Source organism: Drosophila virilis, chromosome X, assembly GCF_030788295.1.
Source record: "Drosophila virilis strain 15010-1051.87 chromosome X, Dvir_AGI_RSII-ME, whole genome shotgun sequence".
Lineage (NCBI taxonomy): Eukaryota > Metazoa > Arthropoda > Insecta > Diptera > Drosophilidae > Drosophila > Drosophila virilis.
In genome coordinates this window covers 24,903,243-24,929,929 of record NC_091543.1, presented here as the reverse complement: position 1 = coordinate 24,929,929, position 26,687 = coordinate 24,903,243, and the positions used below count along the sequence as shown (strand labels likewise).

Below are 26,687 nucleotides of genomic sequence, written 5' to 3'. Positions count from 1 at the left end.
ACATTCAATTTACTGTATATGTTAAATATCGATATAGTTTATGTGTGTAAATATGTTTAAAGTTTAACAATTGTTTTTTTTTGTTTTTTTTGTTTTTGTTTTTTAGCCTGCTCTTTCTATTGACTCTGAGGTTTCTTTCTGACTCTGCGAGCATATTTTGGGCAGAAATAAAATATAATATATATTCTTTCTTCATACACGAATACTTAGTTTACAAAAAAAAAAAAATAGTTGTTTACCATCAATGTATATTTGTAATTCTGAGGAATATATATTCACATATATAACATATATATATATATATGCAATCTCTGAGACTGTTTAACACATTTACGTAACAAGTAAGAGTTTTTAATTGATCCGAAAGTGGGCTGTACGTTGATTGTTGAAATATTGTGAAAATCGCATTTAATCTAAATATTTGTTGTCTCATCGTAAGTCTAGGATATTCGTTTTTATACTTTAATCGAAATTAACTGTAGCAGCCTGTTCCTTTATTATTCATATATTCAATTCTCACGTCGAAATTCGTCAAATTCTATGCTTTTATTTTACATATAATAAATATTTATGTATAAATATCGTACAACAAATTGTAGGTACAGGGTATACAAATGCATATTCAAGAGGGGTTTATTTTTTGTTGCTTCCTTTTTTTTTTGTCGCTGTTGTCCTCTATTAAATCGAAGCAAATTTAACAATAATTGCAGAGTGTACGCCATAAATTGCTAAATGTAAAATATTTCATTCTTCGGAGGATCTTTTATTATTTTTGTTATGCGTGGGGAGCGGGCGGGGGGTGTGTGTGGAGGTAATACTAAGCAATGCGCAGACATTTGATCTATCTGGTATACGGCATATATATCTATATATATATATAATTTTAGGTAACTCTGATTTGTGGCCTATGACTACGACTACATTTAGCAGCTACTAACAATAAATGATCATAATAGTAAACAATATAGTTAATTATAATGTTAAGCATAAAAAATGTTTGTTATATTTGTGTGCGTGCTGTTTTCTCGTTCTTTGCGATATAGTTTAAACATTTAAAACTTGAACAGTATGAAAAAAAGTTTGTTTGTTTGTTTTTTTTTTTTGTTTTGTTTTTGTTGTTTGTTTTTAAATAAAAAGTCTTTTGGAATTTTCGCATATTCATATTCGTAGCTATAAATATTTATACATGTATGTAGATAATTTTTTTGTTTTGATTTTGCAAACCCCTTAACAGAAGACAAAATAATAATAATATTAATAATAATAAAAATATGAAATATATATTTTGCAAAAAAAAAAAAAAAACAAATAGTTATAATTATATATAGTTGTTTTATATATGTATGTATATCAAATCAGACTTGAACTTTCAGAAAGTTTCGGGACATAAACGCAACAAAATAATAATACGTAAATAGAAAAAAAATATTGATTAAATAAGTAAAATCTGTTTTAATATGTATATTTAATTGATTAACTGCAATTGTTGATTTGTTTTCATGTATTATTATTTAGTTGGGGCGATTGCTTCTGTTTTATTCATGTATTTATATGGCAGTCGTTATCATTTTTGAGATAATTTGACTTTTGTTGACAAAAAATCAATTTAAATTTAACAAAAACAAAAAAAAAAGGTATATCTATAGGGTCTACAGCTTAACAAGTGTGCTTAAAACGATACAAATGTGTGTGTGTGTGTGTGTCTGTCTGTGTGTTGTGTGTGGGTGTGAAAGAGAGAGGTGATTTTCATTGCACTTTTCTCATTGGTGGTAAAATTAGTTCTGCTAACCGAATGAAACAAACAATTTGGTCCACATTAAGCTGTGTGCGTGTGTGTGTGTGTGGGTGTGTTTTTATATGTTAACGCTTAGGATTAGGCCTGTGTGGTTTCCCCTTAGTTGATTAAAATAACCCAATAGTTTAATTTGTTGATCTGTCGCCGTTTAAACTGAAACACAAGAGAAAGAAAAGCAATCATTAAATGCGAATTTAACATGGAATAAGTTTATTAAAAAAAAAACAACCCTTTTTAAATAAATTGGAATTCCGAAATTTAATTGGTTGGGCTCAAAACCAGTTTGCAGCCTTTATAAATATAAATATATATATTTTGTTACTTAATCGCAAGATTGGAGACTGCCAAAAACAATATCTGTTAAGTCTTCATTGCGAATAAGCACAAATAAGATCACATAAGATCGAACCCGCAACTTCTCGCTTGTTAGTTCGACCCTAGCTTGAATCATAGAGAATCAGAGAGAGAGAGAGAGATAGGGAGAGATATTTAAGTTGAGCAGGTACTTACGCTGATCGAAGGTGCTCGGATTGATGTAACTGATTAGATCTTGGTCGGACATTGTGGTCAGCTCCTGGGGTATGGGCGGCTGCACAGCGACTGCAGCGGCCGCAGCGACGGCGCCAACGGCGGCTGGCAGAATGCTGCCGGCGCTGCTGGGCGCCGATGCCTGCTGTGTCATCACAGCTCCATTGGTTGTTACGGCCGCAGTGGCCACAGACTTTTGCAATGCGTTCTCAGTGGCCAGCGCAACAATGAGAGATTCTTGTGGTGTGGGCGGCACAACGGGCAGGTGGACAGCTGACAGTGCTGGGAAGCCGGCGGCAACGGCGGCAGCGGTGGCTGCCTCCACGGCAACTGTTTCCGATGTGGTGTGGTTCAACAGCAGATTGACCAGCGGATCTCCGCCAGTGGCGGCCGCATTTGCTGCCTGCTGCTGCTGCTGCTGTTGTGGATGTGGGTGAGGATGCGGAAGTGGATGTGAGTGTGGATGCGGATGCGGATGTGAGTGCGAATGGGCATGCGCATGCTGCTGTTGTTGCTGTTGCTGTTGTTGTTGTTGCTGTTGTTGCTGCTGCTGCTGCTGGTGATAATGATGCTGTTCCTGCTCTTGTGTAGTTATAAAATCAGCAGCAGCCTTTATTATCATGTTGCTAACGGCCGTCGAGGTGGCTGTGGCAGCCACCTCTGGCTGCATGACAGCGGGTGTCGGCGGCAGTGTGTCACCGACATCGACGCCCGCGGCGGCATTCGGCGGACTCATCATAATGTTGCTCAGCGCCAAGGCAGCAACAGCTGCATCTTGGCGCGTCGGCTCCGCCTGCATGGCAATGTCGTTCAGTATCGAATTGGCCATGGTCACCTGATGTGGCGCCAATATGTTGGCCACCATGGCGGTGGCGGCGCCATTTGCCGAACAGAGTATGGTTGACGGCGACACAGCCGGATTCATGATGATGTCCGTGGACAAAGCGCCGCCAGCATTGGCCACAGCAGCAGCAGCCGCAGCTGCAGCTGGGACCGCTGCCAACTGCTGCAATGGCAAACCGGCGCCCAACGCGGCCGCCGGCTCCGAATTGAGGATTATATCCTGCGTTAACGGCGAGCTATTTGGTGATGTTTCGCTGCCCGACAGCGAGCTCGAGTTGGAGTTGTTGCTGCTGATCGAGAGGCTTCGCTTCAGTACGCTGGGCGCAGCTGTTGCCGTTGTGTGTCCGTGTCCGTGTCCGTGCGTATGCGTGTGCGTGTGCGGGTGTGTGTGTGCCAGTACGCCCACCTTCTGTTGCAGTATGTCCGTGAGGGCGTGGTCAATGACCGACGAGCCCGTGAACAGCGCCGGCTCACTGGTGCCATTGCTGTTGACCACAGACGTGGACTTGGTCAGATCATCAATGAACTTGTGCACATTTGCCGCCGACTGCTGTTGCTGTTGTTGCTGCTGCTGCTGCTGTTGTTGCTGCTGCTGCTGCTGCTGCACCACATGTTGGACAATTTCGTGCTTGACGGCCAGGCCAACGGCCACAGCGACCGCGGAAGCGGGATCCAGTTCCACAGTTGACGCAGCGGGCACTGGAAAGCCGGGCATACTATTCGACTGATCGTACATGATCGTGTCCAGGCTGGCCTTGCGCGCATAATGTGCATGATACTGCAGCGCATTGGGGCTGCACGGATTGAGTGCCTCCGGCGAGTGGAGCGCTTCGGCCGTATGTGGGCTGAGCGAGCTGTTCTCGTCCAGCAGCTCGCTCTTCAGTGCCGCATCCGCGCTGCTCAGATGCACCAGCTGCTGATCCGTTATCATGGGCGTCGACCCGGACAGCGATGAGCGGCGCAGTCCCATCGGTATCTGTGTTGTGATCGGTGGCGGCATCATGCCCAAATCCAGTTCATGTTTCGTTTCCACAACGTTCCCGCCCGCAGCGACAACGGCGGCGGCATTGCTGCTGCCATTGTTGCCCACCCAGGCGGAGTTGTTGGCGGGCGCGTTGCTCGTGTCCATGAAGTTCGCCACATCTACAAGTATAAGAGAAGCGTCTTTAGTACACTGATGCTGGCAATTGTGCGGCTTCTAAAGGGGGTGGGGGCAGGGGCAGAGGCAGGGGCAGGGTCAGGTGTCAGGGGTGGTTAGGAGTTTGTGGGCGTGGTCAAGTCAAAAATAAAAAAAAAGAATATCAGTAAATAACTAAAAAAAATATAAATATAAAGAGAAAAAAAATATATATATATAAGAATTCTTCGCGTAGGGTAAAAAGGAGGGGTGAAGCGCTAAACTGTAAGGAGTAGCTGGAGAAAGACAGACACGGAGAGACAGAGAGAGAGAGAGAGAGAGAGAGAGAGAGAAAGTGAGAGGGAGATAGACAGAGACAAAGACAGAGACATAGAGAGACAGAGAGAGAGAGTGAGAGAGGGGTGAGACAGTCAGCCAGCCAATTGAAGGTAAAAATAGAGAGCAAATGCTTATATGTCCGACAGCTTACATAACTATAAAGAGCTTAATGCTAAATGCTAAAATTAAAATATATATTATTCAAATGGTTATTGCTCTCTATTTTAGCCAACAACTTGGCTGCAATTCGGGTTTGGGTTGGCAAATAAATATATGGGCATATATCCATATATATATATATATATATATGCATATATATGTGTATACTTTTCATGGGTCATGTTGTGTTTGAGTATCTTTGTGGGGGATTAAGTCTTAAGGCAAGCTGATTAAATATGTATATATGTATATATATTATATATTATACATATTATATAATGTGCTCGCAATGCTCTGAGCTTGGAAATTGCTTTAGTCCATCGCATTCACAAACTCCTTAGCCTATAATACATACATCCAGCGCAAACAACAAACTACCTTCTGATCAAATCCAATATATAATAATATATATAAGACACTCACAAATGTGAAACAAACTGTTGGCTTGATGCGCGGATTGCCCGTCTGAATGTTAGAAAAACAAACAAAAACCAGCTCGCTTTTCAACATGAACACAAACTCACAAGCACTCTTTCTCTTTCACTCTCAATCTCTCTCTCTCCCTCTCCCTCTCTCCCATACATACACACTGTCAGCCTCTCTTTCTCGCTTAAAGCAATTTCCAGGGCAGCAGCTTAAAGCTAGCTTAAAATCTATTTTTATAAACTATTTAAACTAGTTAGATTATAATTTTAATATTAATATTTAATAAATATATATATATATATATATATATATATATAATATAAATATATATAATTTTTGGTGTCTAGTTCTTATATGTATGCATGTATAGTTTGTATATATAAGTATAGTTGGTATGGTTAGTACGAAGGAATGCTGGATGATAGCCTGGGTTTCCGCAAATACGTATTATCATAGTTGAGAATAATAACTCTAGCCACACCACCCACACACTTAATTGGGTTATGAAGAACTAGTTCAACTGCACCTGCACCGCCACCTTTATTCTAGGATCTTAGGTAAACGTAGTTGATATTTCTCTAGGCGTAATGCTGAGGCTCTGAAGTGCGAGCAATGCTTAATATTCCACTCGTTCTAGGTGAGTCCCATCACTACCTCTTAAAGAACGCTTTGTATACCCATATGGAACCAAAATTGTGCAGCTGACCAGTCAAAGAACATTGAAATTGTGTTTAAAGCCGATCGAAAGGTCGCTTAAAACGGGTTTTCACGAATTTTCCACAGTTGCGCGTGGAATTCACAATATCTCTGATCAATATCGCCAATCAATTAAGTTTTCGCTCTGAAACGAGCTTCTTTTCCACTCAGGAGGAGTGGATTTTGAGAAAAGCGTGAAACAGCACTTAAATGGATTTGAGAATTTGAATCTTTGTAAATGAGTTTGATGCCGATCGAATGGGTTAGAAACAAGTTTCATAAAACCGCACTATCTATTATGGTTGGTTGACTATAAGTTAATCAATTAATCAGCCGGGACAAACAGCTTTTTACACATACTATTTAGATGTCCATTGAGCTCGATGCTTTATCTTTGTTATTCTACATAAGCAGTATAGTAATTGGCAATAACTAAAGCACTTGGGAGGAAAATATAAGCTTTTTATGAAATGTATGCAGAGGTGAAACAGGTCGTTAAATAATCGATAATCGATGCCCACCTCCGATTGTAATGAAAGCAATATTCTGTCAGCGGAATGCGGTTATGCAAAGCATGGAATGTATCGATAAATCGATGATTCGATAACGTTTAAGATCGTAACAGAAGTGAATGAACGTAATGTTATAAGCCCAAGATGCTGGCATCGGAAACGAGACTTTCACAATTGTTTAACGTGATTCGTATATATATATATATATATATATATATATGTTATATACTTAAGAGATACGAATGCGTATTGTGGGTTATTTGTGGAGTTTTAAGAGTATGTACGTATGTATGTAGAATCTATAACTAGGTTTATAGTTAATATAAAATGATAGACATATATAAAATGGTGTACGAAATGTCAAACGAGGTCAATGGTTGAATTTCTCAATTTTTTGCAGTATTTTGTTGTTGTTTGTTTTTTTTTTTTTTTAAATTTGTTTTTTTTTTTTTTGTTTGTTTTTTTTTCACCAGTACCCTAAAAAAGTGGTGCAGAAGACGTGGCCTGAGGCTCCATGTGGCTGTTGCTCTCGTGCTGTGGCTGTCACTGGCTGGCTGGGCTGTGCTCCGGTTCCGGTTCCAATGCCGGTTCCGAATCCGGCGTAGATCATCTGCTCCCTGCAGTTATCCCGACCATCTGTTATCATTGGATTCATACTAAATGTCTGGGTGTATGTATGTTTGTAAATCGAATCGACCCTTGAGACGAGATTCGTGTGTGCATATGTATATCATTGGATATAATTCCATATTAATTGTGGCGCTCGCTTTTGTTTCTTAGTTCAGCCTCTTGGTGGCTGATTTAATTAGTGTATAATATTGTTTGGCTTGGATCGACTTAGATCTTGATTTTGTAATTGGGGAAATTTTCTTGACTAGATTTTGTTTAGTGTTTTTTGTTTTTTTTTTTTTTTTTTTTTTTTTGCATTTTATAGCACTCAAAATTGTTACATATTTGACTATATAGTATATTGAGCACCTAAATTGCTAAGAGAAGGGGAGGGGAGGAAGAATAAAGTAAAAATATATATATGTATATTTTTTTTTATTTATTTTTTTTTTTTTTGTTTTGGATTTTTGTAATTAGTGTTGCGATAAAGTTTCTGCCGGTTTCCCTGAATAAGAATTAGAACAGCTGCCTTCTGTTTATTATTTTTGATCATTATTTTAATCCTCAATAATTTCTTCTGTTTCTGCTTCTGTTTCTTCTTCATCTGCATCTCCTGTTGCTGCTGCTGATTTGATGCAATATTTTTGTTATCATGTATCGGTTATTGGTTATCGATTATCGGTTATCGTTTATCGGTAGTTGGGTGCTTCTCCGTTATCTGCAGGCGCTGGACTCGTGCATGGTGGAAACGTGATCAAGAAAACTCTGCATGCTGCATACAAGTCGCACACTCACTCGCTCGGACTCACACCCAAATGCAATCAGACGGTCACACTCACACACACCCACACCCAGCCAAACACACACCCACATACACATTCATACACACATACAAGCAAACATTCCGAACAAAACGCAAAAGCTAAAGACTTCAAAAAGTATTTTAAACGGCGCCCAAGACTTAATATATATATATATATATATCTTCAACAACGAAAGTAACGCAATAAACAAGTTTTCCCTGGAATGTATGTGTATATGCCATATTCGTTTGTCTTCGGCTTCTACAGGGTATATCTGCTCACATTATGCAAACATCTTAATTCACACATTCGCACCGCAGAGTTGTTTCGATCAGTTTCCCTTGTGGCCTCGTTCAGTTATTGCAGTAAGAAATCGAGCGAGAGAGATAGAGGTAAATAGATAGACAGACAGAGAGAGAAAGAGTGTGAGAGAGAGATAAAGAGATAGAGAAGGAGAGAGAGACGGAGACGGAGTAAAGCCGGATTCGCGCATTTGTTAACTCTCCATTTTGAAAACTTTCTAAAAAGTTTTCTAAATCGTCGAACAGTTCAGATTCAGATTCAGATTCAGATTCATTGTCATAAACATTTGCATTTCTTTTTTCTTATGTTTTCAGAGTTTCCTAACAATTTTATAATATATACCTTAATTAGATTAAATTTGATTTCTTCACAGTGTTTTTTCGAGATTTTCTTTTTGTTACTTAAAAATTATAATTATGTGATCTTATTGTGTTATAGTTTCCATGCGTTATTCTGTGCTGCTTCTTGAAATAAAGTCAAGTAAAAATTTAATGATTTTTATAATTAGATGCAAAGGTTTTTATGTTTAATCTCAAAGATATGATAAGTTCTCTCTTTTTTTTTTGGACACACCATTTAGAGTATGTAAACAGAATTTGATGTTTGACTATTAAGAGATAATTAAAACAAGAAGATACGTATATGTATCTATTCAATTGAATTAAAGGGATTCGGAGTTGTTACACATTTCATGCCAAAATTTAATACAAATGTATTAAAATGAATGAATGATGCCAGCAGAAGTTTGTGTTGAAAACCAGTTTAAAAGTGTGGTATTTATATGGACTTATTTCGATTTAATCCCGTTTTGCTTTGATCAAAAATGAATGCATGCATGCAGTGAAAACTTAATAAGAAGTCGTGCATAATGCAAAATTTGGCTTAAACCAAGTAAAAATATGTAAAAAGTGCGTAAATAGAGCACAATTTATACAAATATGTAAAAAGTTAAGGATTAAAGCACAAGTTATCTGGACAATCAATCAAAAGATTCGCTTTTAAAACGGAAATATCGCTTCATTGAATATATTTAAAACTTCTTTTAGGTGGACGATAGCCTTATTTCTTGTTTTCTAAAATTTATTTGAAAAGATTTGTACACAAACTTAAGCTTGTTTTTATTAATATTTGACATTGAATGTATCTTTATTTGCATTTCTTTTCCTTTTTTAATATCCGTATCTCAAAAAAAAACAAGTAAGAGGTTCTTGTCGGGAGCTCCCGACTAGAGGATACCCTGAACCCTCTTCTTCCAACATTAAATGCATATATATGTTCTAGCCTAGAAGCTATATGTCAAGTTTGGGGACTTTAGCTCTTATTATTTACCAAAATTGCCCAAAAAACAGGGTATCGATATCGATATATGTCCCGGAGTTATGTCGTTTTGAAACGTCATATCTCCGCGTGGAGCTATTCGATTTCGATCTTCGCACCGACCTCGATTTAAAAAAAAAAAACGTGATATTTTGTGATATAAAACTGATCCTTACGAGCCAAAAATAGTATAAAATTCCAAAATCTGACATTATTTGACAGAAATATTCCAAGAAATCATCAATTTGTTTTTTTGTCTACAACATTTTTTTTAACAAAACGATGTTTAATTTGCTTGAATGCCAATTGATGGTAGGGATCCGTACGCGTTCAAAAAGGTATAACATTTTAAAATCAGACATTATTTACCCGAGATATTAAAAAAAAATCATCGAAAAAGTATTGATTTTCGCACCGACCTCGATTTTGAAAAAAAATCGTGATGATTTGGAAGGTTATATCTCCGCGGGGAGTTCTGTCGTTTTGGAACGTCATATCTCCGCGGGGAGTTATGTCGTTTTGAAACGTCATATCTCCCGCGGAGTTCTGTCGTTTTGGAACATCATATCTCCGCGCGGAGTTATGTCGTTTTGGAACGTCATATCTCCGCGCGGAGTTATGTCGTTTTGGAACGTCATATCTCCGCGCGGAGTTATGTCGTTTTGGAACATCATATCTCCGCGCGGAGTTATGTCGTTTTGGAACGTCATATCTCCGCGCGGAGTTATGTCGTTTTGGAACGTCATATCTCCGCACGGAGTTATGTCGTTTTGGAACGTCATTTCCCCGCGCGGAGTTCTGTCGTTTTGGAACGTCATATCACCGCGCGGAGGTATGTCGTTTTGGAACGCCATATCTCCGCGGGGAGTTCTGTCGTTTTGGAACGTCATATCTCCCGCGGAGTTCTGTCGTTTTGAAACGTCATATCTCCGCGCGGAGTTATGTCGTTTTGGAACATAATATCACCGCGCGGGAAAAAACGTGATGTAACTTGCCATTTTGTTGATTTGGGTCAAAATTTTGGATTTCCTTTTTTTGATGCCAATCGATAGAACTGATCCTTACGAGTCAAAAATGGTATAAAATTCCAAAATCCGACATTATTTGACGGAAATATTCCAAAAAATCATCAAAAAGGTTGACTTTACGAACTAATGGTTTTTTTGCTTTAAAATTTTTTGAACCCATCGATGTTTAATTTGTTTGAATGCCAATTGATGTTAGGGATCGGTACGCATTCAAAAAGGAATAACATTTTAAAATCAGACATTATTATTTACCAAAATTGCCCAAAAAACAGGGTATCGATATCGATATATGTCCCGGAGTTATGTCGTTTTGAAACGTCATATCTCCGCGTGGAGCTATTCGATTTCGATCTTCGCACCGACCTCGATTTAAAAAAAAAAAACGTGATATTTTGTGATATAAAACTGATCCTTACGAGCCAAAAATAGTATAAAATTCCAAAATCTGACATTATTTGACAGAAATATTCCAAGAAATCATCAATTTGTTTTTTTGTCTACAACATTTTTTTTAACAAAACGATGTTTAATTTGCTTGAATGCCAATTGATGGTAGGGATCCGTACGCGTTCAAAAAGGTATAACATTTTAAAATCAGACATTATTTACCCGAGATATTAAAAAAAAATCATCGAAAAAGTATTGATTTTCGCACCGACCTCGATTTTGAAAAAAAATCGTGATGATTTGGAAGGTTATATCTCCGCGGGGAGTTCTGTCGTTTTGGAACGTCATATCTCCGCGGGGAGTTATGTCGTTTTGAAACGTCATATCTCCCGCGGAGTTCTGTCGTTTTGGAACATCATATCTCCGCGCGGAGTTATGTCGTTTTGGAACGTCATATCTCCGCGCGGAGTTATGTCGTTTTGGAACGTCATATCTCCGCGCGGAGTTATGTCGTTTTGGAACATCATATCTCCGCGCGGAGTTATGTCGTTTTGGAACGTCATATCTCCGCGCGGAGTTATGTCGTTTTGGAACGTCATATCTCCGCACGGAGTTATGTCGTTTTGGAACGTCATTTCCCCGCGCGGAGTTCTGTCGTTTTGGAACGTCATATCACCGCGCGGAGGTATGTCGTTTTGGAACGCCATATCTCCGCGGGGAGTTCTGTCGTTTTGGAACGTCATATCTCCCGCGGAGTTCTGTCGTTTTGAAACGTCATATCTCCGCGCGGAGTTATGTCGTTTTGGAACATAATATCACCGCGCGGGAAAAAACGTGATGTAACTTGCCATTTTGTTGATTTGGGTCAAAATTTTGGATTTCCTTTTTTTGATGCCAATCGATAAAACTGATCCTTACGAGTCAAAAATGGTATAAAATTCCAAAATCCGACATTATTTGACAGAAATATTCCAAGAAATCATCAATTTGTTTTTTTGTCTACAACATTTTTTTTAACAAAACAATGTTTAATTTGCTTGAATGCCAATTGATGGGAGGGATCCGTACGCGTTCAAAAAGGTATAACATTGCAAAATCAGACATTATTTACCCGAGATATTCAAAAAAAATCATCGAAAAAGTATTGATTTTCGCACCGACCTCGATTTTGAAAAAAAAATCGTGATGATTTGGAAGGTCATATCTCCGCGGGGAGTTCTGTCGTTTTGAAACGTCATATCTCCCGCGGAGTTCTGTCGTTTTGAAACATCATATCTCCGCGCGGAGTTATGTCGTTTTGGAACGTCATATCTCCACGCGGAAATATGTCGTTTTGGAACGTCATATCTCCACGCGGAGTTATGTCGTTTTGGAACGTCATATCTCCGCGCGGAGTTATGTCGTTTTGGAACGTCATATCTCCGCGCGGAGTTATGTCGTTTTGGAACATCATATCTCCGCGCGGAGTTATGTCGTTTTGGAACGTCATATCTCCGCGCGGAGTTATGTCGTTTTGGAACGTCATATCACCGCGCGGAGTTATGTCGTTTTGGAACGTCATATCTCCACGCGGAGTTATGTCGTTTTGGAACGTCATATCTCCGCGCGGAGTTATGTCGTTTTGGAACATCATATCACCGCGCGGAAAAGAACGTGATGTAACTTGCCATTTTGTCGATTTGGGTCAAAATTTTGGATATCCTTTTTTTTGATGCCAATCGATAGAACTGATCCTTACGAGTCAAAAATGGTATAAAATTCCAAAATCCGACATTATTTGACGGAAATATTCCAAAAAATCATCAAAAAGGTTGACTTTACGAACTAATGGTTTTTTTGCTTTAAAATTTTTTGAACCCATCGATGTTTAATTTGTTTGAATGCCAATTGATGTTAGGGATCGGTACGCATTCAAAAAGGAATAACATTTTAAAATCAGACATTATTATTTACCAAAATTGCCCAAAAAACAGGGTATCGATATCGATATATGTCCCGGAGTTATGTCGTTTTGAAACGTCATATCTCCGCGTGGAGCTATTCGATTTCGATCTTCGCACCGACCTCGATTTAAAAAAAAAAAACGTGATATTTTGTGATATAAAACTGATCCTTACGAGCCAAAAATAGTATAAAATTCCAAAATCTGACATTATTTGACAGAAATATTCCAAGAAATCATCAATTTGTTTTTTTGTCTACAACATTTTTTTTAACAAAACGATGTTTAATTTGCTTGAATGCCAATTGATGGTAGGGATCCATACGCGTTCAAAAAGGTATAACATTTTAAAATCAGACATTATTTACCCGAGATATTAAAAAAAAATCATCGAAAAAGTATTGATTTTCGCACCGACCTCGATTTTGAAAAAAAATCGTGATGATTTGGAAGGTTATATCTCCGCGGGGAGTTCTGTCGTTTTGGAACGTCATATCTCCGCGGGGAGTTATGTCGTTTTGAAACGTCATATCTCCCGCGGAGTTCTGTCGTTTTGGAACATCATATCTCCGCGCGGAGTTATGTCGTTTTGGAACGTCATATCTCCGCGCGGAGTTATGTCGTTTTGGAACGTCATATCTCCGCGCGGAGTTATGTCGTTTTGGAACGTCATATCTCCACGCGGAAATATGTCGTTTTGGAACGTCATATCTCCACGCGGAGTTATGTCGTTTTGGAACGTCATATCTCCGCACGGAGTTATGTCGTTTTGGAACGTCATTTCTCCGCGCGGAGTTCTGTCGTTTTGGAACGTCATATCACCGCGCGGAGGTATGTCGTTTTGGAACGCCATATCTCCGCGGGGAGTTCTGTCGTTTTGGAACGTCATATCTCCCGCGGAGTTCTGTCGTTTTGAAACGTCATATCTCCGCGCGGAGTTATGTCGTTTTGGAACATCATATCACCGCGCGGAAAAGAACGTGATGTGACTTGCCATTTTGTCGATTTGGGTCAAAATTTTGGATTTCCTTTTTTTGATGCCAATCGATAAAACTAATCCTTACGAGTCGAAAATGGTATAAAATTCCAAAATCTGACATTATTTGACAGAAATATTCCAAGAAATCATCAATTTGTATTTTTGTCTACAACATTTTTCTTAACAAAAGGATGTTTAATTTGCTTGAATGCCAATAGATGGGAGGGATCCGTACGCGTTCAAAAAGGTATAACATTTTAAAATCAGACATTATTTACCCGAGATATTAAAAAAAAATCATCGAAAAAGTTTTGATTTTCGCACCGACCTCGATTTTGAAAAAAAAATCGTGATGATTTGGAAGGTCATATCTCCGCGGGGAGTTCTGTCGTTTTGGAACGTCATATCTCCGCGCGGCAAAAAAGTGATGTAACTTGCCATTTAATCGATTTGGGTCAAAATTTTGGATTTCCTTTTTTTGATGCCAATCGATAGAACTGATCCTTACGAGTCAAAAATAGTATAAAATTCCAAAATCCGACATTATTTGACAGAAATATTCCAAGAAATCATCAAAAAGGTTGACTTTACGAACTAATGGTTTTTTTGTCTTTAAAATTTTTTGAACCCATCGACGTTTAATTTGTTTGAATGCCAATTGATGTTAGGGATCGGTACGCATTCAAAAAGGAATAACATTTTAAAATCAGACATTATTTACCCGAGATATTAAAAAAAAATCATTGAAAAAGTTTCGATTTTCGCACCGACCTCGATTTTGAAAAAAAAAATCGTGATGATTTGGAAGGTCATATCTCCGCTCGGAGTTATGTCGTTTTGGAAAAAGGAACTTAAATAGCATTACAGAAAAAAGTCGCAATAACCATGCTGTTAAAATGCGAAGCAGACGCGCATGAATGTGTGTTTGTACAGAAATTCTCAAAGATGCTGCTCTATTCAATTGCGCAGTTGCATATAACTTTGGTTTTTTTTACCCGATCTTTATGAAATTTTCTACAGTATATCTTATTGTATCATAGAATATTTGTGTATACTGAAAAAGACAATTGCATTTAAATTTTGGCTTAAATTGGTTGGCAATAAAAGTTGGGTTATTAACATGATTTATAGCTCTGGGGTGGTAGCGGAGAGGTGGCGATAGGTATAAAATATACCCATTTTTAATGGGTTCAGGGTATAAAAAAACAATTTAATCTGCGCACAAAATAACGCATAGTATTATTTTGAGATTTCAAATTGTCGTAATTAAATATTATAGATTATTCATTTATGATTTTATAAATGTCTCAACCAAATAACTAATTAGCTAAGCTAACTAATAAATTTGCAACACTTGTGGGTTTTATTTATTATATATATATACTTATGTATGTATATATATATATATTGTTCTTTTTGTTTTTTTTTTTTCGAATCGTGTTTAAACGAGTTAACGAATATATGTATTGTATATGATGTTTGTTATACATACATACGAGTGTCTATGTACGAGATCATTTATGTATGGTAATATGTATCTATGTATCTATGTATCTATGTGTTTTTCTTATTTATTGGATTGGCTAACGATAATGCGTTCAACTGGCCTGCCTGCGACGACTGCCTGACGAATTATTGTTAAAATTATAGTGTTTATTTGCTGATGTCTGTGTGTTTGAGTGTGTCTTTGTGTGTGTGTGTGTCTTTGTGTGTCCGTATGGGTGTGTGTTTGTGCATTGGAATGCTCAAGTTTCGCGCTTAAAACGTTTATGGTTCATGATGCCTGCTTGGGGGCTGGTGTTTATATAGAAATAGTCAACAAATAAATACCTTGGCTATGCATTGTGCTACTTAACGTGCTGGCCGCCGCTAGAGTCGTATAGCTGCCCTTGGGGGTGTAGGTGAAGGTGTGCGGCTCGCTCTTCTTGCCGCTCGAGATGATTGACACCTGAACGCTGACCGGCTTTACCAGATTCTGATGCGGATATGGCGGCACTGTGCAGATCAAATGTGTCTGAAAATTAAAGAAAATATGTCAGCTAAAACTGAAAGCATATGCTGTTGCATATAATGGCGGGTATCATCCATCTTTGCCACGGGTAAGCTGTCTTCTTCAAATTGCAGACATGAGCAAATTGAATACAATATTTATGTACACTGGAAGTCATAATTGAGAAGACAAATATTTTTCACAAAGGTCTTGCTAAAAATGAATTGAAGCCGATCAGAAGGTAGCAACTGCAACTTCTTTTCCGCCAATTATTCACGGTTGCGGGTGCAATTCGCGAAATATATGAAAAACGTATTCCGATAAAACCTATAACTATAATTTTTCACCCAGAAAAAATGGATTGAAGTAAACGTGTGCAACATGTCTCCAAATAATATTTATAAAGATCCTTAGAAATGAGTTAGAACTCGAATCTTCGGCTGTTAATCATGTGATTACGATTTTCTAGCCAGGAGGGGTGAAAGTTGGTAAACCTCTTAAATGAATTTTCATAAAGATCGTGGAGTATGCTTTACAAACGTTTTCCACAAATTTTCCACACTTTTGGGCGGAATTCGCAAAAATCCTGCACAACATTACATAAGGTAACATCTTTAAAACGTCCACTTCCTAGATATAGATACATCCGTGCCTTATATCGTACCTGATGCAAATACTCCTTGTCGGGCTGCACGCTCTGTTCCCAAAGCGCTGCCGTTCCACCGATCAGCTGCTGACGGCCTACTATCTCGGCAGCCGGATCATCGGCATTGACACTGTCGTAGGTCTCCTGGAACACAACGTGCGTGTCCTTCAAAAAGTTCTTTCCAATGATGAACAGCTCCAGACCGCCATCGACGGGGCAAGAGTTAAGTGATTTTTTACAGATCTCTGGTACGCCTGGTGGCTGAGCTATGAAATACGAAAAAAACAACCAAAGTTAGTGCAAATTTATCCAAAAATTAATCTAATTACGAAACCATATATGTAACACTTGGCTCTAATTCGAGGCACAAATGAAACATCAATTGCGCTTGGGTCTTTGGTTGGAGAGATCTGATAGATCCAAAATAGAAAATAGTTTTCAAAGAGTGTGAATACTTACTGCATATGATGGGATTGGAGCAGACCTGCAGCGTCTCAGTGCTGCCATCGTCGCGTGTTAGCTGCGTGCGAAAGACCATGCGACAACGTGTTGACTTCTTCTTATTCTTCTGTGCTAGGTGCTCCGGGAAACGGTGTTCCACATCGACATTGCGTTCCTGCAGGAAGAGTTGTTATGCGATTGGCTAGACAATAGTTTGTAAATTCTACGAGTGTGTACCTTAAGGATGCCAACGCAATCGCAGGTGATGGTCATGTCCGTTTCGGGTTTGAAATCAATCTCAATGACCATGGTGCCGTCGACCTTCTTCTCGTTGCACTGCGTCGAATTCTTGCCAGCCACCTTGCACGCCTGATAGAACATATGCGGTGCAACGCGTCCAATGTCCGTGCCAATGAACACCTGGAGTACGGCTGACTTTTCATAGCCGGTTAACCGGACAATGGGGAAACCGTTGCCGCTACGATCCTTGACTGCGCCGCGGCTACCTTCGGTCTGGTAACGGGCGCGATGCTGTTGCTCCGGCTGGGAGACAATCTCCAGCTGGACATGGCCATCATTGGAGCTGGCGATGCTGTTCAATGGTGTCGTTGGTTGCCTTTTGTTGGCCACGCGGGTTACGGCGCGCGTTCCAATGAATCTGGGGAAATTGTACAATTTGCGGAAGAAGCACAATCAATAAACAGTTGAAGCTAGTGGCTCACAGGTCCAAGTTCAATAGACAAACTATGTGTTATGGTGAGGTGGAGAAGGAGGCTGGGCATCCAAATATTCGAATAAAGCTCAAATCAAATCTACAAAACGTGGCCATATTTTAATGTTTATTTGTCTATGGGATCATAAAACGCAGCAAGGGCGTACTTTGAACTTTTCCTAGACTCTGTACAGATGCGTTGAAACTATAAGAAAATTCCGAATTTCGGTAGTGTATATATATATGATATAAATATATATATATATATATATAAATATATAAATATATATATATATATATACATATGTAAATATTGTATATGGTGTGGTATTATATGCGTGTGTTTTGCATATGCGTATCTTGATTTATGATAAAAAATTTAGTGCTACATGTGCTGGGGCCCAGGATGAATAAACTTGATGCAAAATGATATATGGCTTTATAATACACACACGCACACACTCGCACACACAGAGGCGAGAGCGAGAGAGGGAGAGGGAGAGAGAGCCGTGCCCAAAACAATAAATAGAGTTATGTATATAATATTAAACGCAAAGCGAAATGTTTGCAATTCGGAATCGGAAAATACAAAATAACCAAAACACAAAACATTTTCTTAACATTTGATTTTCTTTTTGAACATAAAAGCAATTGAAAGAAAAAGGCAACAAATGTGAATGTGAGTGTGGAAAATCAACGCGCTGCACTTTGCACTTTGCAGTTGTTGTTTTTGTTTTGTTTAAACAATTATTTTGATATGAGTTTTATGTTACTTTTAACTTGCTTTTGCTATTGTTGACGATTCATTTTCTTTAAACACACACACACACACACACACACTGAGAACAAGAAAGCTAGATAGGGAGGTTGGGAGAGACATAGAGAGAGAGGGGGGGAGGGGGGGTGGGGAAAGGGAGATAGAAATAACAGACACATAGCATGTACAACAACAAAGCCGAACAAAAAGTTTAAACAAATTCGTTTTCAAACATTTTACCTTAGGCATTAAATTATTTAGAACGTGTTAATAAAATTCTCAATAAAAATAACAGCAAAAATAACAAATATTCAAAGCCACAAGCTTTTTGCCTTTAATTTTAAGACATTTTAATAAAGTTTGTTTTTTAATAATTTGTAAATTTTTAAAGTATTCTAATTTATGGAATTGCATTAAAATTTGTGGCCATTTTTAAGTGAAAAACAAATATTCCAAAATTCTTTTTTTATGTACATAAACATCAATGCATATACGAAGAGTACATTTTTGTTGTTGTTTATTATTTATTTAAAAAATGTGTCGCCCATTTAGATATATATATAATATATATAATAAAATATATATTATATATATATAAAAATTGTTAGATTTACAGGCAATTTGTGGACTTTGTGGCCATTTAAATTCTTCAAAATTCGTTCGTTTCAAAAATGTCCATAGCAAACATATTTAATGAGCACCTTTTTGTTGCCATTTTGAAAATGTTTCGAAAATGTTGTCTGCAGTTTGGAGACTGCTTTTTCAAATTTGTTTGTGGTTGTTGCTGTTGTTTGTAGCTTTGGTTTTTGTTTCTGTTTCTGTTTCTGTTTTTTTTTTTTTTTGTTTGTGGTTCGTAAAGAAAACGCCGCTTACTTTGGCTCGCTGCTGCTGGTGCTATTCCTGCCGTGGGTCTTGCTGCTGCTGCTGTGGCTCATAGTTTCTGCGGACATGCAACGTGCTGTGGCGCCACCAATGCTGGCAATGCCGATGTTGGATCCGATGTTGCCTGGCTCGCTGCTGGCTGCGCTGTCGGCCACAACGGTGGCAATTTTGCGTATAAACTCATCCTCGCTGCAGGCATCATCGTTGTCGAGCTCCACTTGATTGCATTCGAGCTTCCGACGTTTCAGATGCTTGCCACCGCGTCCTCCTCCGCCGCTTTCCGCCCCCCCACTGCTGCTCTCCTGCTGCTGGAGCTGCAAATGTAATCCAGGATAGTGAAATTGATGTTGTTGCTGCTGCTGCTGTTGCTGCTGCTGATGCTGCTGCTGCTGCTGTTGCTGCTGCGGCTGCGACTGTTGTTGCTGGAAATGTTGCTGCTGCTGTTCATGCAGCTGGTGTTGCACAGAAAGTACCACATCGGCGGCCTTGTGGCTGATCGTTGTATTGAAGAAGCCGCCAAAAAGCTCGGAGCTAAGCGTTGTCGTTTGTGTTCCTGTTGCCGTTGACGTTGTTGTTGCTGTTGCCGAGGCAGTTGCTTGGTTGCTGTCCGTGCCAAAGCCCGTGTCTTCATCGTTGCTGGGCGGCGTGGCCAGTTCATCCACAAATGATGCCGATGAGTCCGGCTCAATATCATCCAGATAGTTGAGCATTTTCTTGGCATGGCGCGATCTACATATATATTTATATATATATATACAGGTACATACATATACACATACAAATATATATATATATATAGAATATATATATATATACATATATGCATATACATTTAATATATGCTGTTTTATGTCCTGATTTAATTACATTATTTGTTTGTACTCTGATTTGTATACAATTTGATTTAATATTATCGAAAGCTTTTGGGTTTATTGTACTTATACACAAACAAAAATAACAATAAAATAATTTCATAAATTCGTGTAGACATAAATATTATCAATCAAATCGTGTACACCCAACAGTATAAAGTGCGACTAATGTAAACAGGCACGACATCATAATCTTTTCAAAATTCCAATCAAAATGACAAGAATCAAGCACAAAAAATAAAGGAACGTGAAATATTCAAATAAAACTGAATTTCAAATCGGTTGGGAAAGTGGGAAGAGGGCGAGGTATAGAGAGAGAGCGAGAGAGCGAGAGCGAGAGATAATGTACGAAACAAACACGAACACAAACAAGAATACAAATACAAATACAAATACATATACGCGCTGTCAATCGAGTGTTGATTGAACTGCAAGTGGTGTTCGGAATTATATTGATCTGCGATCTGAAGCAAATGTTTTTATGCTGGCCAATGAACTAGTTCATTTGCATACAAATTGATTGCACGCATTTCCGGTGAATTCTATTGTCGCTTACGAGAATCAAATGTAACTTTAAAGAGTTGCACACCTGTGCATTAAGAACTAGTTCGGTTCAATGGTTCAGTGAACTGCGTCAAGAGGTCAAGCTCAAATAATTAACATTTTTTAATACATCGAAACTAAAAACCTTAAAAAGATTCGAACAGTTCATGGCCAAGGGAACTAGTTCAAGAAAACAATGCTTGTCAGGAAAACCAATTAAAATTGAGACGAGCGTTCATTAGAACCGGCTAGTCACAGTAAACTAGTTTCGATTGTATTCAAATTCAACGAAGGATAACTAAATTACTGGACTACATAGGAACAGGCAAACAATCATACAAAATGTGACTTGTGGGTGCTGCTTCTCATAAAGGCAGTTGCATTGAATTTGAACCAATGTACTGATATTTGATTTGATATAATCAAGGCATGTGTGAATGGAATAAACAAGTGCTGTTATGTGGCACTAAACACACTTAATAATATAACTTGATATTTTATAATGTGCAGTCCGCAATCCCCCAATTCCCCAATCGTCCAATCAGCAGCAGCAATAATAATCAACTATTTTATTTGTAATCCTAACCTAAGCCAAATCCATGCGCGGCCATTATCAGTAAAATTGAGACAACGAAAAGGTAGGCATCACAACATGGCGTATACGTATCAAAATACAAATTATATACTCATCAATACACACAAATCAATATGTCTATAATGTATGAAACTGTTGGGCGCAGAAGGTACAGGTAAAAATTGCTTTATTATTGGGATCAAACAAGAGCTTGCAGATTTTAACAATGACAACTAGGCCAGGTTTCAAAAAGACAGCCTTTAAACTCTGAGGAATAGAGAAAGTGGAGCGACTTTTGTGCAATGAGAAAAAATGTTTAACTACGTATAATATAGTAGATCGGTTTGATACGGTTTTGCAGATATTCTTGACGAAACAGTAAAGCTGAACTTAAGGGATTTGATTCGGGAGAATAGCTTTAAAACTGAGAGACAAGTATGCACAGGCACACACAAAATCGACTCGGTTGTTGCTGCTGATCACATTCATACATAAGTATATATATATACATACAATGTTTCATGCCAAGCATTCGAATACCCTTTGGAAGGGTATCAAAATGTGCATCCGATAAAGGAGTAGTTAACTAAAATGCCGGCATCCAATTCGCGTCGATAAAGTAGTTTACTAACATTTCGGAATTGATCATATAAATCAGAGAGCAGCACTTTTTATTATTATATTCTCGTTGTTTCAAGTGACACACGAGAGACATATGTACGATAAGAAGGTGTTTTAAGTGGCCGGCAACTTAAACTGCTGCAGCTCTAATGTGGAATTGATAAGATACAAATGCGATTACAGGCATGTAATTATAATGTGGCATAAGTATTAAAGCAACAACATTTACACACACACACACACACACACACACACACACACTAACAACAACGAGACACTTGTCTCTAAACACATTCACCATGACCTACAATGCAAAAACAGAAAATGCATCGCGAAAAACCTGTCCATAAAACCAAATCTTACAAATTTGATTGGCTTAGTGGGTTTTTTTTTTATTGGAATTTCTTCATTTTCGAATATCTTGCAAATTACATATAGTTAATCATTATTTGATTAATCACAAAATGATTAAAACAAACAAATTTAAAACGTCATTTCCAAAACTTTAATTTCTTGCCAAATGTTGTAACCTTTTTTACTTTTTAGCTTTTAAGTGAAAATTCCATTTAGAAAAACGAATTTTTATCTAAACCCCGATCTTTTTTTGGGATTTTGTTTTGTTTATTGACTCTTCCATTTCCATTAAGAATTGGATGGAAAATAAACTATTTGCCGAATTATTTTTAATATATTGTAAATTTAAATTCGTAAATTTAAATAGCGTTTAATTAATAGAATTTTAAACAATATTCAACAACTTTTGGTCGCAACAGAATAGCGAAAAGTAAATAAATTATTTATAGTCGAAGCAGTTCAACTTCGCGAGCGATCACTGTGTCTTGATGAAAATGGCATTATGTATTTATTGAAATAAAAATTAAATTGGAAAATATAATGATAAATTCAAAAGTAAGTTTGTGTTTGTGGCCGAGAATCTCACATCGACTTGTCAAAGATGTAAACAAACGGAATTTATAATATATATATATATACACATGTACATACATATATATACATATACATATGAACACGTTTCGTTTAAGAACAATGTGTTCTTTATATAGTATTTAGATATGATTATTCTTCTTCGAAATCTTGCACAAGATCATGTTCGATTCGACCCCCCCACCGAACGTGCCACTTACGGCGTCCTCATGCTGCCAATTGAAGGGTGTTTGGGAGGTGTTTTCTTTTGGGGAGGAGGGTGTCTGTTGCACGGATATTCGATGAGAGAACAACACACTTCCTTTCGAAACCAAGTGCGATACACTACTGAAGGGCGCACATGACCAACGATCCATTTCGCCAAGCGAACCGATTTATGAAGAAACCATAATCCAATGCATTTCCAACTTCGGGACTGAACGATTTCTGTATATATTTTATTTACAGTAAAATCGAATGCGCTTTGACGAACCTAAACAATAAAACTGGCAAAAGGCGTCCGGTAATTCGGTAACGCTGAGCGTCTCAATTTGCGTCCAAATGCAGTTCCAAAAGCTAGCCGATGCGCGTGTGTGTCTCTGTGTGTGTGTATGTGTGTGTGTGTGTATGTGTATGTGTGTTTGTGTATATGAGTATGTGCAGGTGAGTGTAAGGTAGTTGGAGAGCTGAACAGCTGACTGATCGAAAGGGTAGATGGACTCACCTTGAAACGGGTATCGCGCGTATTAAATGCTGCTGCGGTGAATGTTGCTGCGGTTGCTGATGATGTTGCTGCTGTTGCTGCTGCTGCTGGTGCTGATGATGCTGTTGCAGCGAGTTGGTGACGGCCACGCTGTTGTTCAACGCGTTGTTCACCAACAGATTTGTGTGCTGCCCACTGCCCGAGGCGCTGCTGTTGCCACTGCTGCTGCTGCTGCTGCTACTGCTGCTGCTGCTGCTGCTACTGTTGCTGCTGTTGCTGCTGCTGCTGCTGGCGCTGTTGGCCCCATTGCTCCTGGCATCAGCAGCAACAGCACCCGCACCATTGCGCAGCTCCGTGTGCTGATCGAATCCCAGGCCGCTGTCATTCGAATTGTCGCAGGGCGGCGGATGCGGTCGCTGTGGTATTCGCTTGCCAGGCACAAGTTTTCCCGGCCCCGTCTGTCAGATGAAAAGTGGACAATTTTTAGTTTTAAATACTTATGCAGCCGCTGCTATGGCATAAACCATCCAAAGTGCTTACCCGGGCTATGGTATGCAGTTTACCCGGCAGTCCCTTGCCAGGCTGTCTTTTCGATGGTATCCGAAAGCCTTTGCGATGTATCCGCGGACTCATCGTTGAGTTTGTGGACATGGTCATGCGCATGCCTGGAAGCAAATAAAAAAGAACAATAAATTCTGTTGTTTGTATTTTAACTTATTTTATTTATGTTTTACGAAAAAAGGTAACAAATCAGTTTCTGTCTGTAAAAGGCGCAAATTTATTGATATTTTCTACTATCGGATAGAAATTTAACTTTCGCCCACACAACACCCACATATGTGAAATATGGGCTGGATTTGGAAAAAAACGTTTGAAAATATGTTCTCAATGAACTTTTATATAGATTATTTAGTTTGGGGCCAATCGGATAGTAAGCAAAATTTTCGGCACTTTTTCCACAGTTGCGGGTGGAAAAATTTTAAAATTTTTAAAAAGTTTTAACTTAAGCTTAACAATGAATTTAAACATTGATCTTTGCAGATTAGTTCGAAGCCAATCGTGTTGCATACAAAAGTTATCCGCTCATTTTCCACAGTTGCGGGTGGAATTTTTCTAAATTCTTAATAAGCTTAGCTTAGGCTTAACCTAAACAAAATGTTGGTATAAAAACGATTTAAAATTATAGATAATTGAAGCGGATGGAAGAGGTTTTAAATAAAAAAAAAACTTGTTTGTTTTTCATGCGAGTCAGCTTAAAATCTTGATTTAAAGATTGGCCTCAAACTCAACTTTTAATGCGTTTTATTAGCCATTACGTTAATGTCAGAAAATACCACTAAGTGCTATACAAACATATATTTGTCTATAGACAGCTTCTTCTCTTTTTTTTTGTTTTCTTTCAAGAAGATGACTATCAACAGATTGTTACTGAAATTGCAAATATTGTTCATAGCGAGAGTAGATGATAGAACAAGCAAATATATGTCATAATCTCAAGATAAAACCAGCTTAAACCAGAATTGGAACGATAAGTACGAGAGAGAAAGAGGAGAGAGAGAGAGAGAGAGAAAAATCAGAATTGCAACAAACTGCGCCAAGCATAGTCGGCGCAATGCAAATCTGTGCAGCATGCTTTGCCGCTTGATCAAGACAATATATGCCTATATATACATATATATATATATGTATATTTATATCAAGTGCTTCATTTAAACACAATGCAAAAATGGTGCGACTTGCAACGCGCCTGCTGCTGATAATGCCCCGTGAACGGGCGCAAAGCTGGAGCCGTCGACGCAGCTAGGCAAAGTGCATTGAACTCTGTGTGCGCCATGAACTCAGCAGGTTCCACATATATCTATATGCATATACATATATATTTAGATGTATATATGTGTGCTAGTGTGTATATAAGTCATAGCTGCAATTGCAGCATAAATGCAGCATCGGACCGCGCAGCTGTCATGCAATTGTTCATCCAATTGCACAGCACAAGTTGCGCTTTATTGTTGCACTTTGGGCGCCTCAATTGATGCACAATTTGAGCTTGTAAACGCTTCGCTTGTATTGTCTAGGCATTATCATTGCCCAGTTAAAGCAGTTGATAGCAGCCACACACACACACGCACACACACACTGATAAGCCCCAAGGCGGGCGCTGCTGTTGCCCAAGCAACCCGCTCAAATCTGCATTAATGCCGGACTCTCCGATTCACATTCTGTTTGTACATAAATATTTTCATATTTGTTTCTATTTGCTGATCGATGTTTACATTTGATTATTGCATTTCTGGGGCTCTTCTTCTTAAATTATATTCATTGCAAATGGGACGCGCGACTTGGCAAATTGCAATTTCTTGTTTATATAGTACACCGCCATGCACTTGAATAGGGACGGCCGTTAATTAAATTCATATGCAACTATTTAACTAAAAAAATACAAATTAAATCAGACGTAATATTTGCTTTGTATTATTCAGTGGCTTATTGTTTATTCATTAGAAAGAAATACATTGTTTAATTAACCGGTTATTTGTTAATCTCAAAAAAAATAAATACATTGTTTAATAGGGACATCATAACTTTGGTTTTTACTCTATTTTCATTCTCATTAAATATACATAATCAGTCGAAAGAACGAGTCATATATTTTTATATATTTTAAGAAGATATTTAATTAAGATTAAGATTAAGATTATCGGAAACAAACTCGATCTGCGCAGGCATTGGGAGCACCTACATTTCAAGTCTATAGCTCTTATATGTTCTGAGATCCTTGCGGACATACATACGGACGGACGGGCGGACAGACAGACGGACATGGCTAGATCGACTCGGCTATTGATGCTGATCAAGAATATATATACTTTTTGGGGCCGGAGATGCTTCCTTCTGCTTGTTAAATACATTTGGATTTTGCACATATACAATATACCCTTATATCCATTTTAAATGGGTTCAGGGTGCAATCATCGAAAAAGTTTCGATTTTCGCACCGACCTCGATTTTGAAAAAAATCGATTTGGAAGGTCATATCTCCGCGGGGAGTTCTGTCGTTTTGAAACGTCATACCTCCCGCGGAGTTCTGTCGTTTTGGAACGTCATATCTCCGCGTGGAGCTATTACCCGTGATATTAAAAAATAAATCTTCGAAAAAGTTTTGATTTTTGCACCGACCTCGATTTTGAAAAAATTGATTTGGAAGGTCATATCTTCGCGGGTAGTTATGTCGTTTTGGA

At 38.4% G+C, this 26,687-nt stretch overlaps 1 protein-coding gene across 5 annotated transcripts in view; it reads right to left on the bottom strand.

Annotated features, from left to right (window-relative positions):
* Positions 1 to 742: 742 nt before the first annotated feature.
* NFAT (NFAT nuclear factor) overlaps positions 743 to 26,687 on the bottom strand; it is a 54,312-nt gene continuing 28,367 nt past the window's right edge. For 2 of the 5 annotated variants that reach the window (XM_032440097.2, XM_032440096.2), the window contains exons 2-10: positions 23,989 to 24,113; positions 23,470 to 23,906; positions 19,203 to 19,940; positions 17,098 to 17,518; positions 16,879 to 17,035; positions 16,438 to 16,685; positions 15,614 to 15,797; positions 2,306 to 4,309; positions 743 to 1,948 (exon numbers count right to left, since the gene is read on the bottom strand). In XM_032440097.2, the coding sequence (XP_032295988.1) occupies positions 1,944 to 1,948; positions 2,306 to 4,309; positions 15,614 to 15,797; positions 16,438 to 16,685; positions 16,879 to 17,035; positions 17,098 to 17,518; positions 19,203 to 19,940; positions 23,470 to 23,906; positions 23,989 to 24,113 (4,319 nt within the window). In that variant the 3' untranslated portion in view covers positions 743 to 1,943. Of the gene's footprint in view, positions 1,949 to 2,305; positions 4,310 to 6,891; positions 7,318 to 15,613; positions 15,798 to 16,437; positions 16,686 to 16,878; positions 17,036 to 17,097; positions 17,519 to 19,202; positions 19,941 to 22,966; positions 22,993 to 23,469; positions 23,907 to 23,988; positions 24,114 to 26,687 lie in introns of those variants that run through there. The other 3 variants (XM_032440098.2, XM_070209240.1, XM_070209262.1) reach the window with 3 other exon arrangements.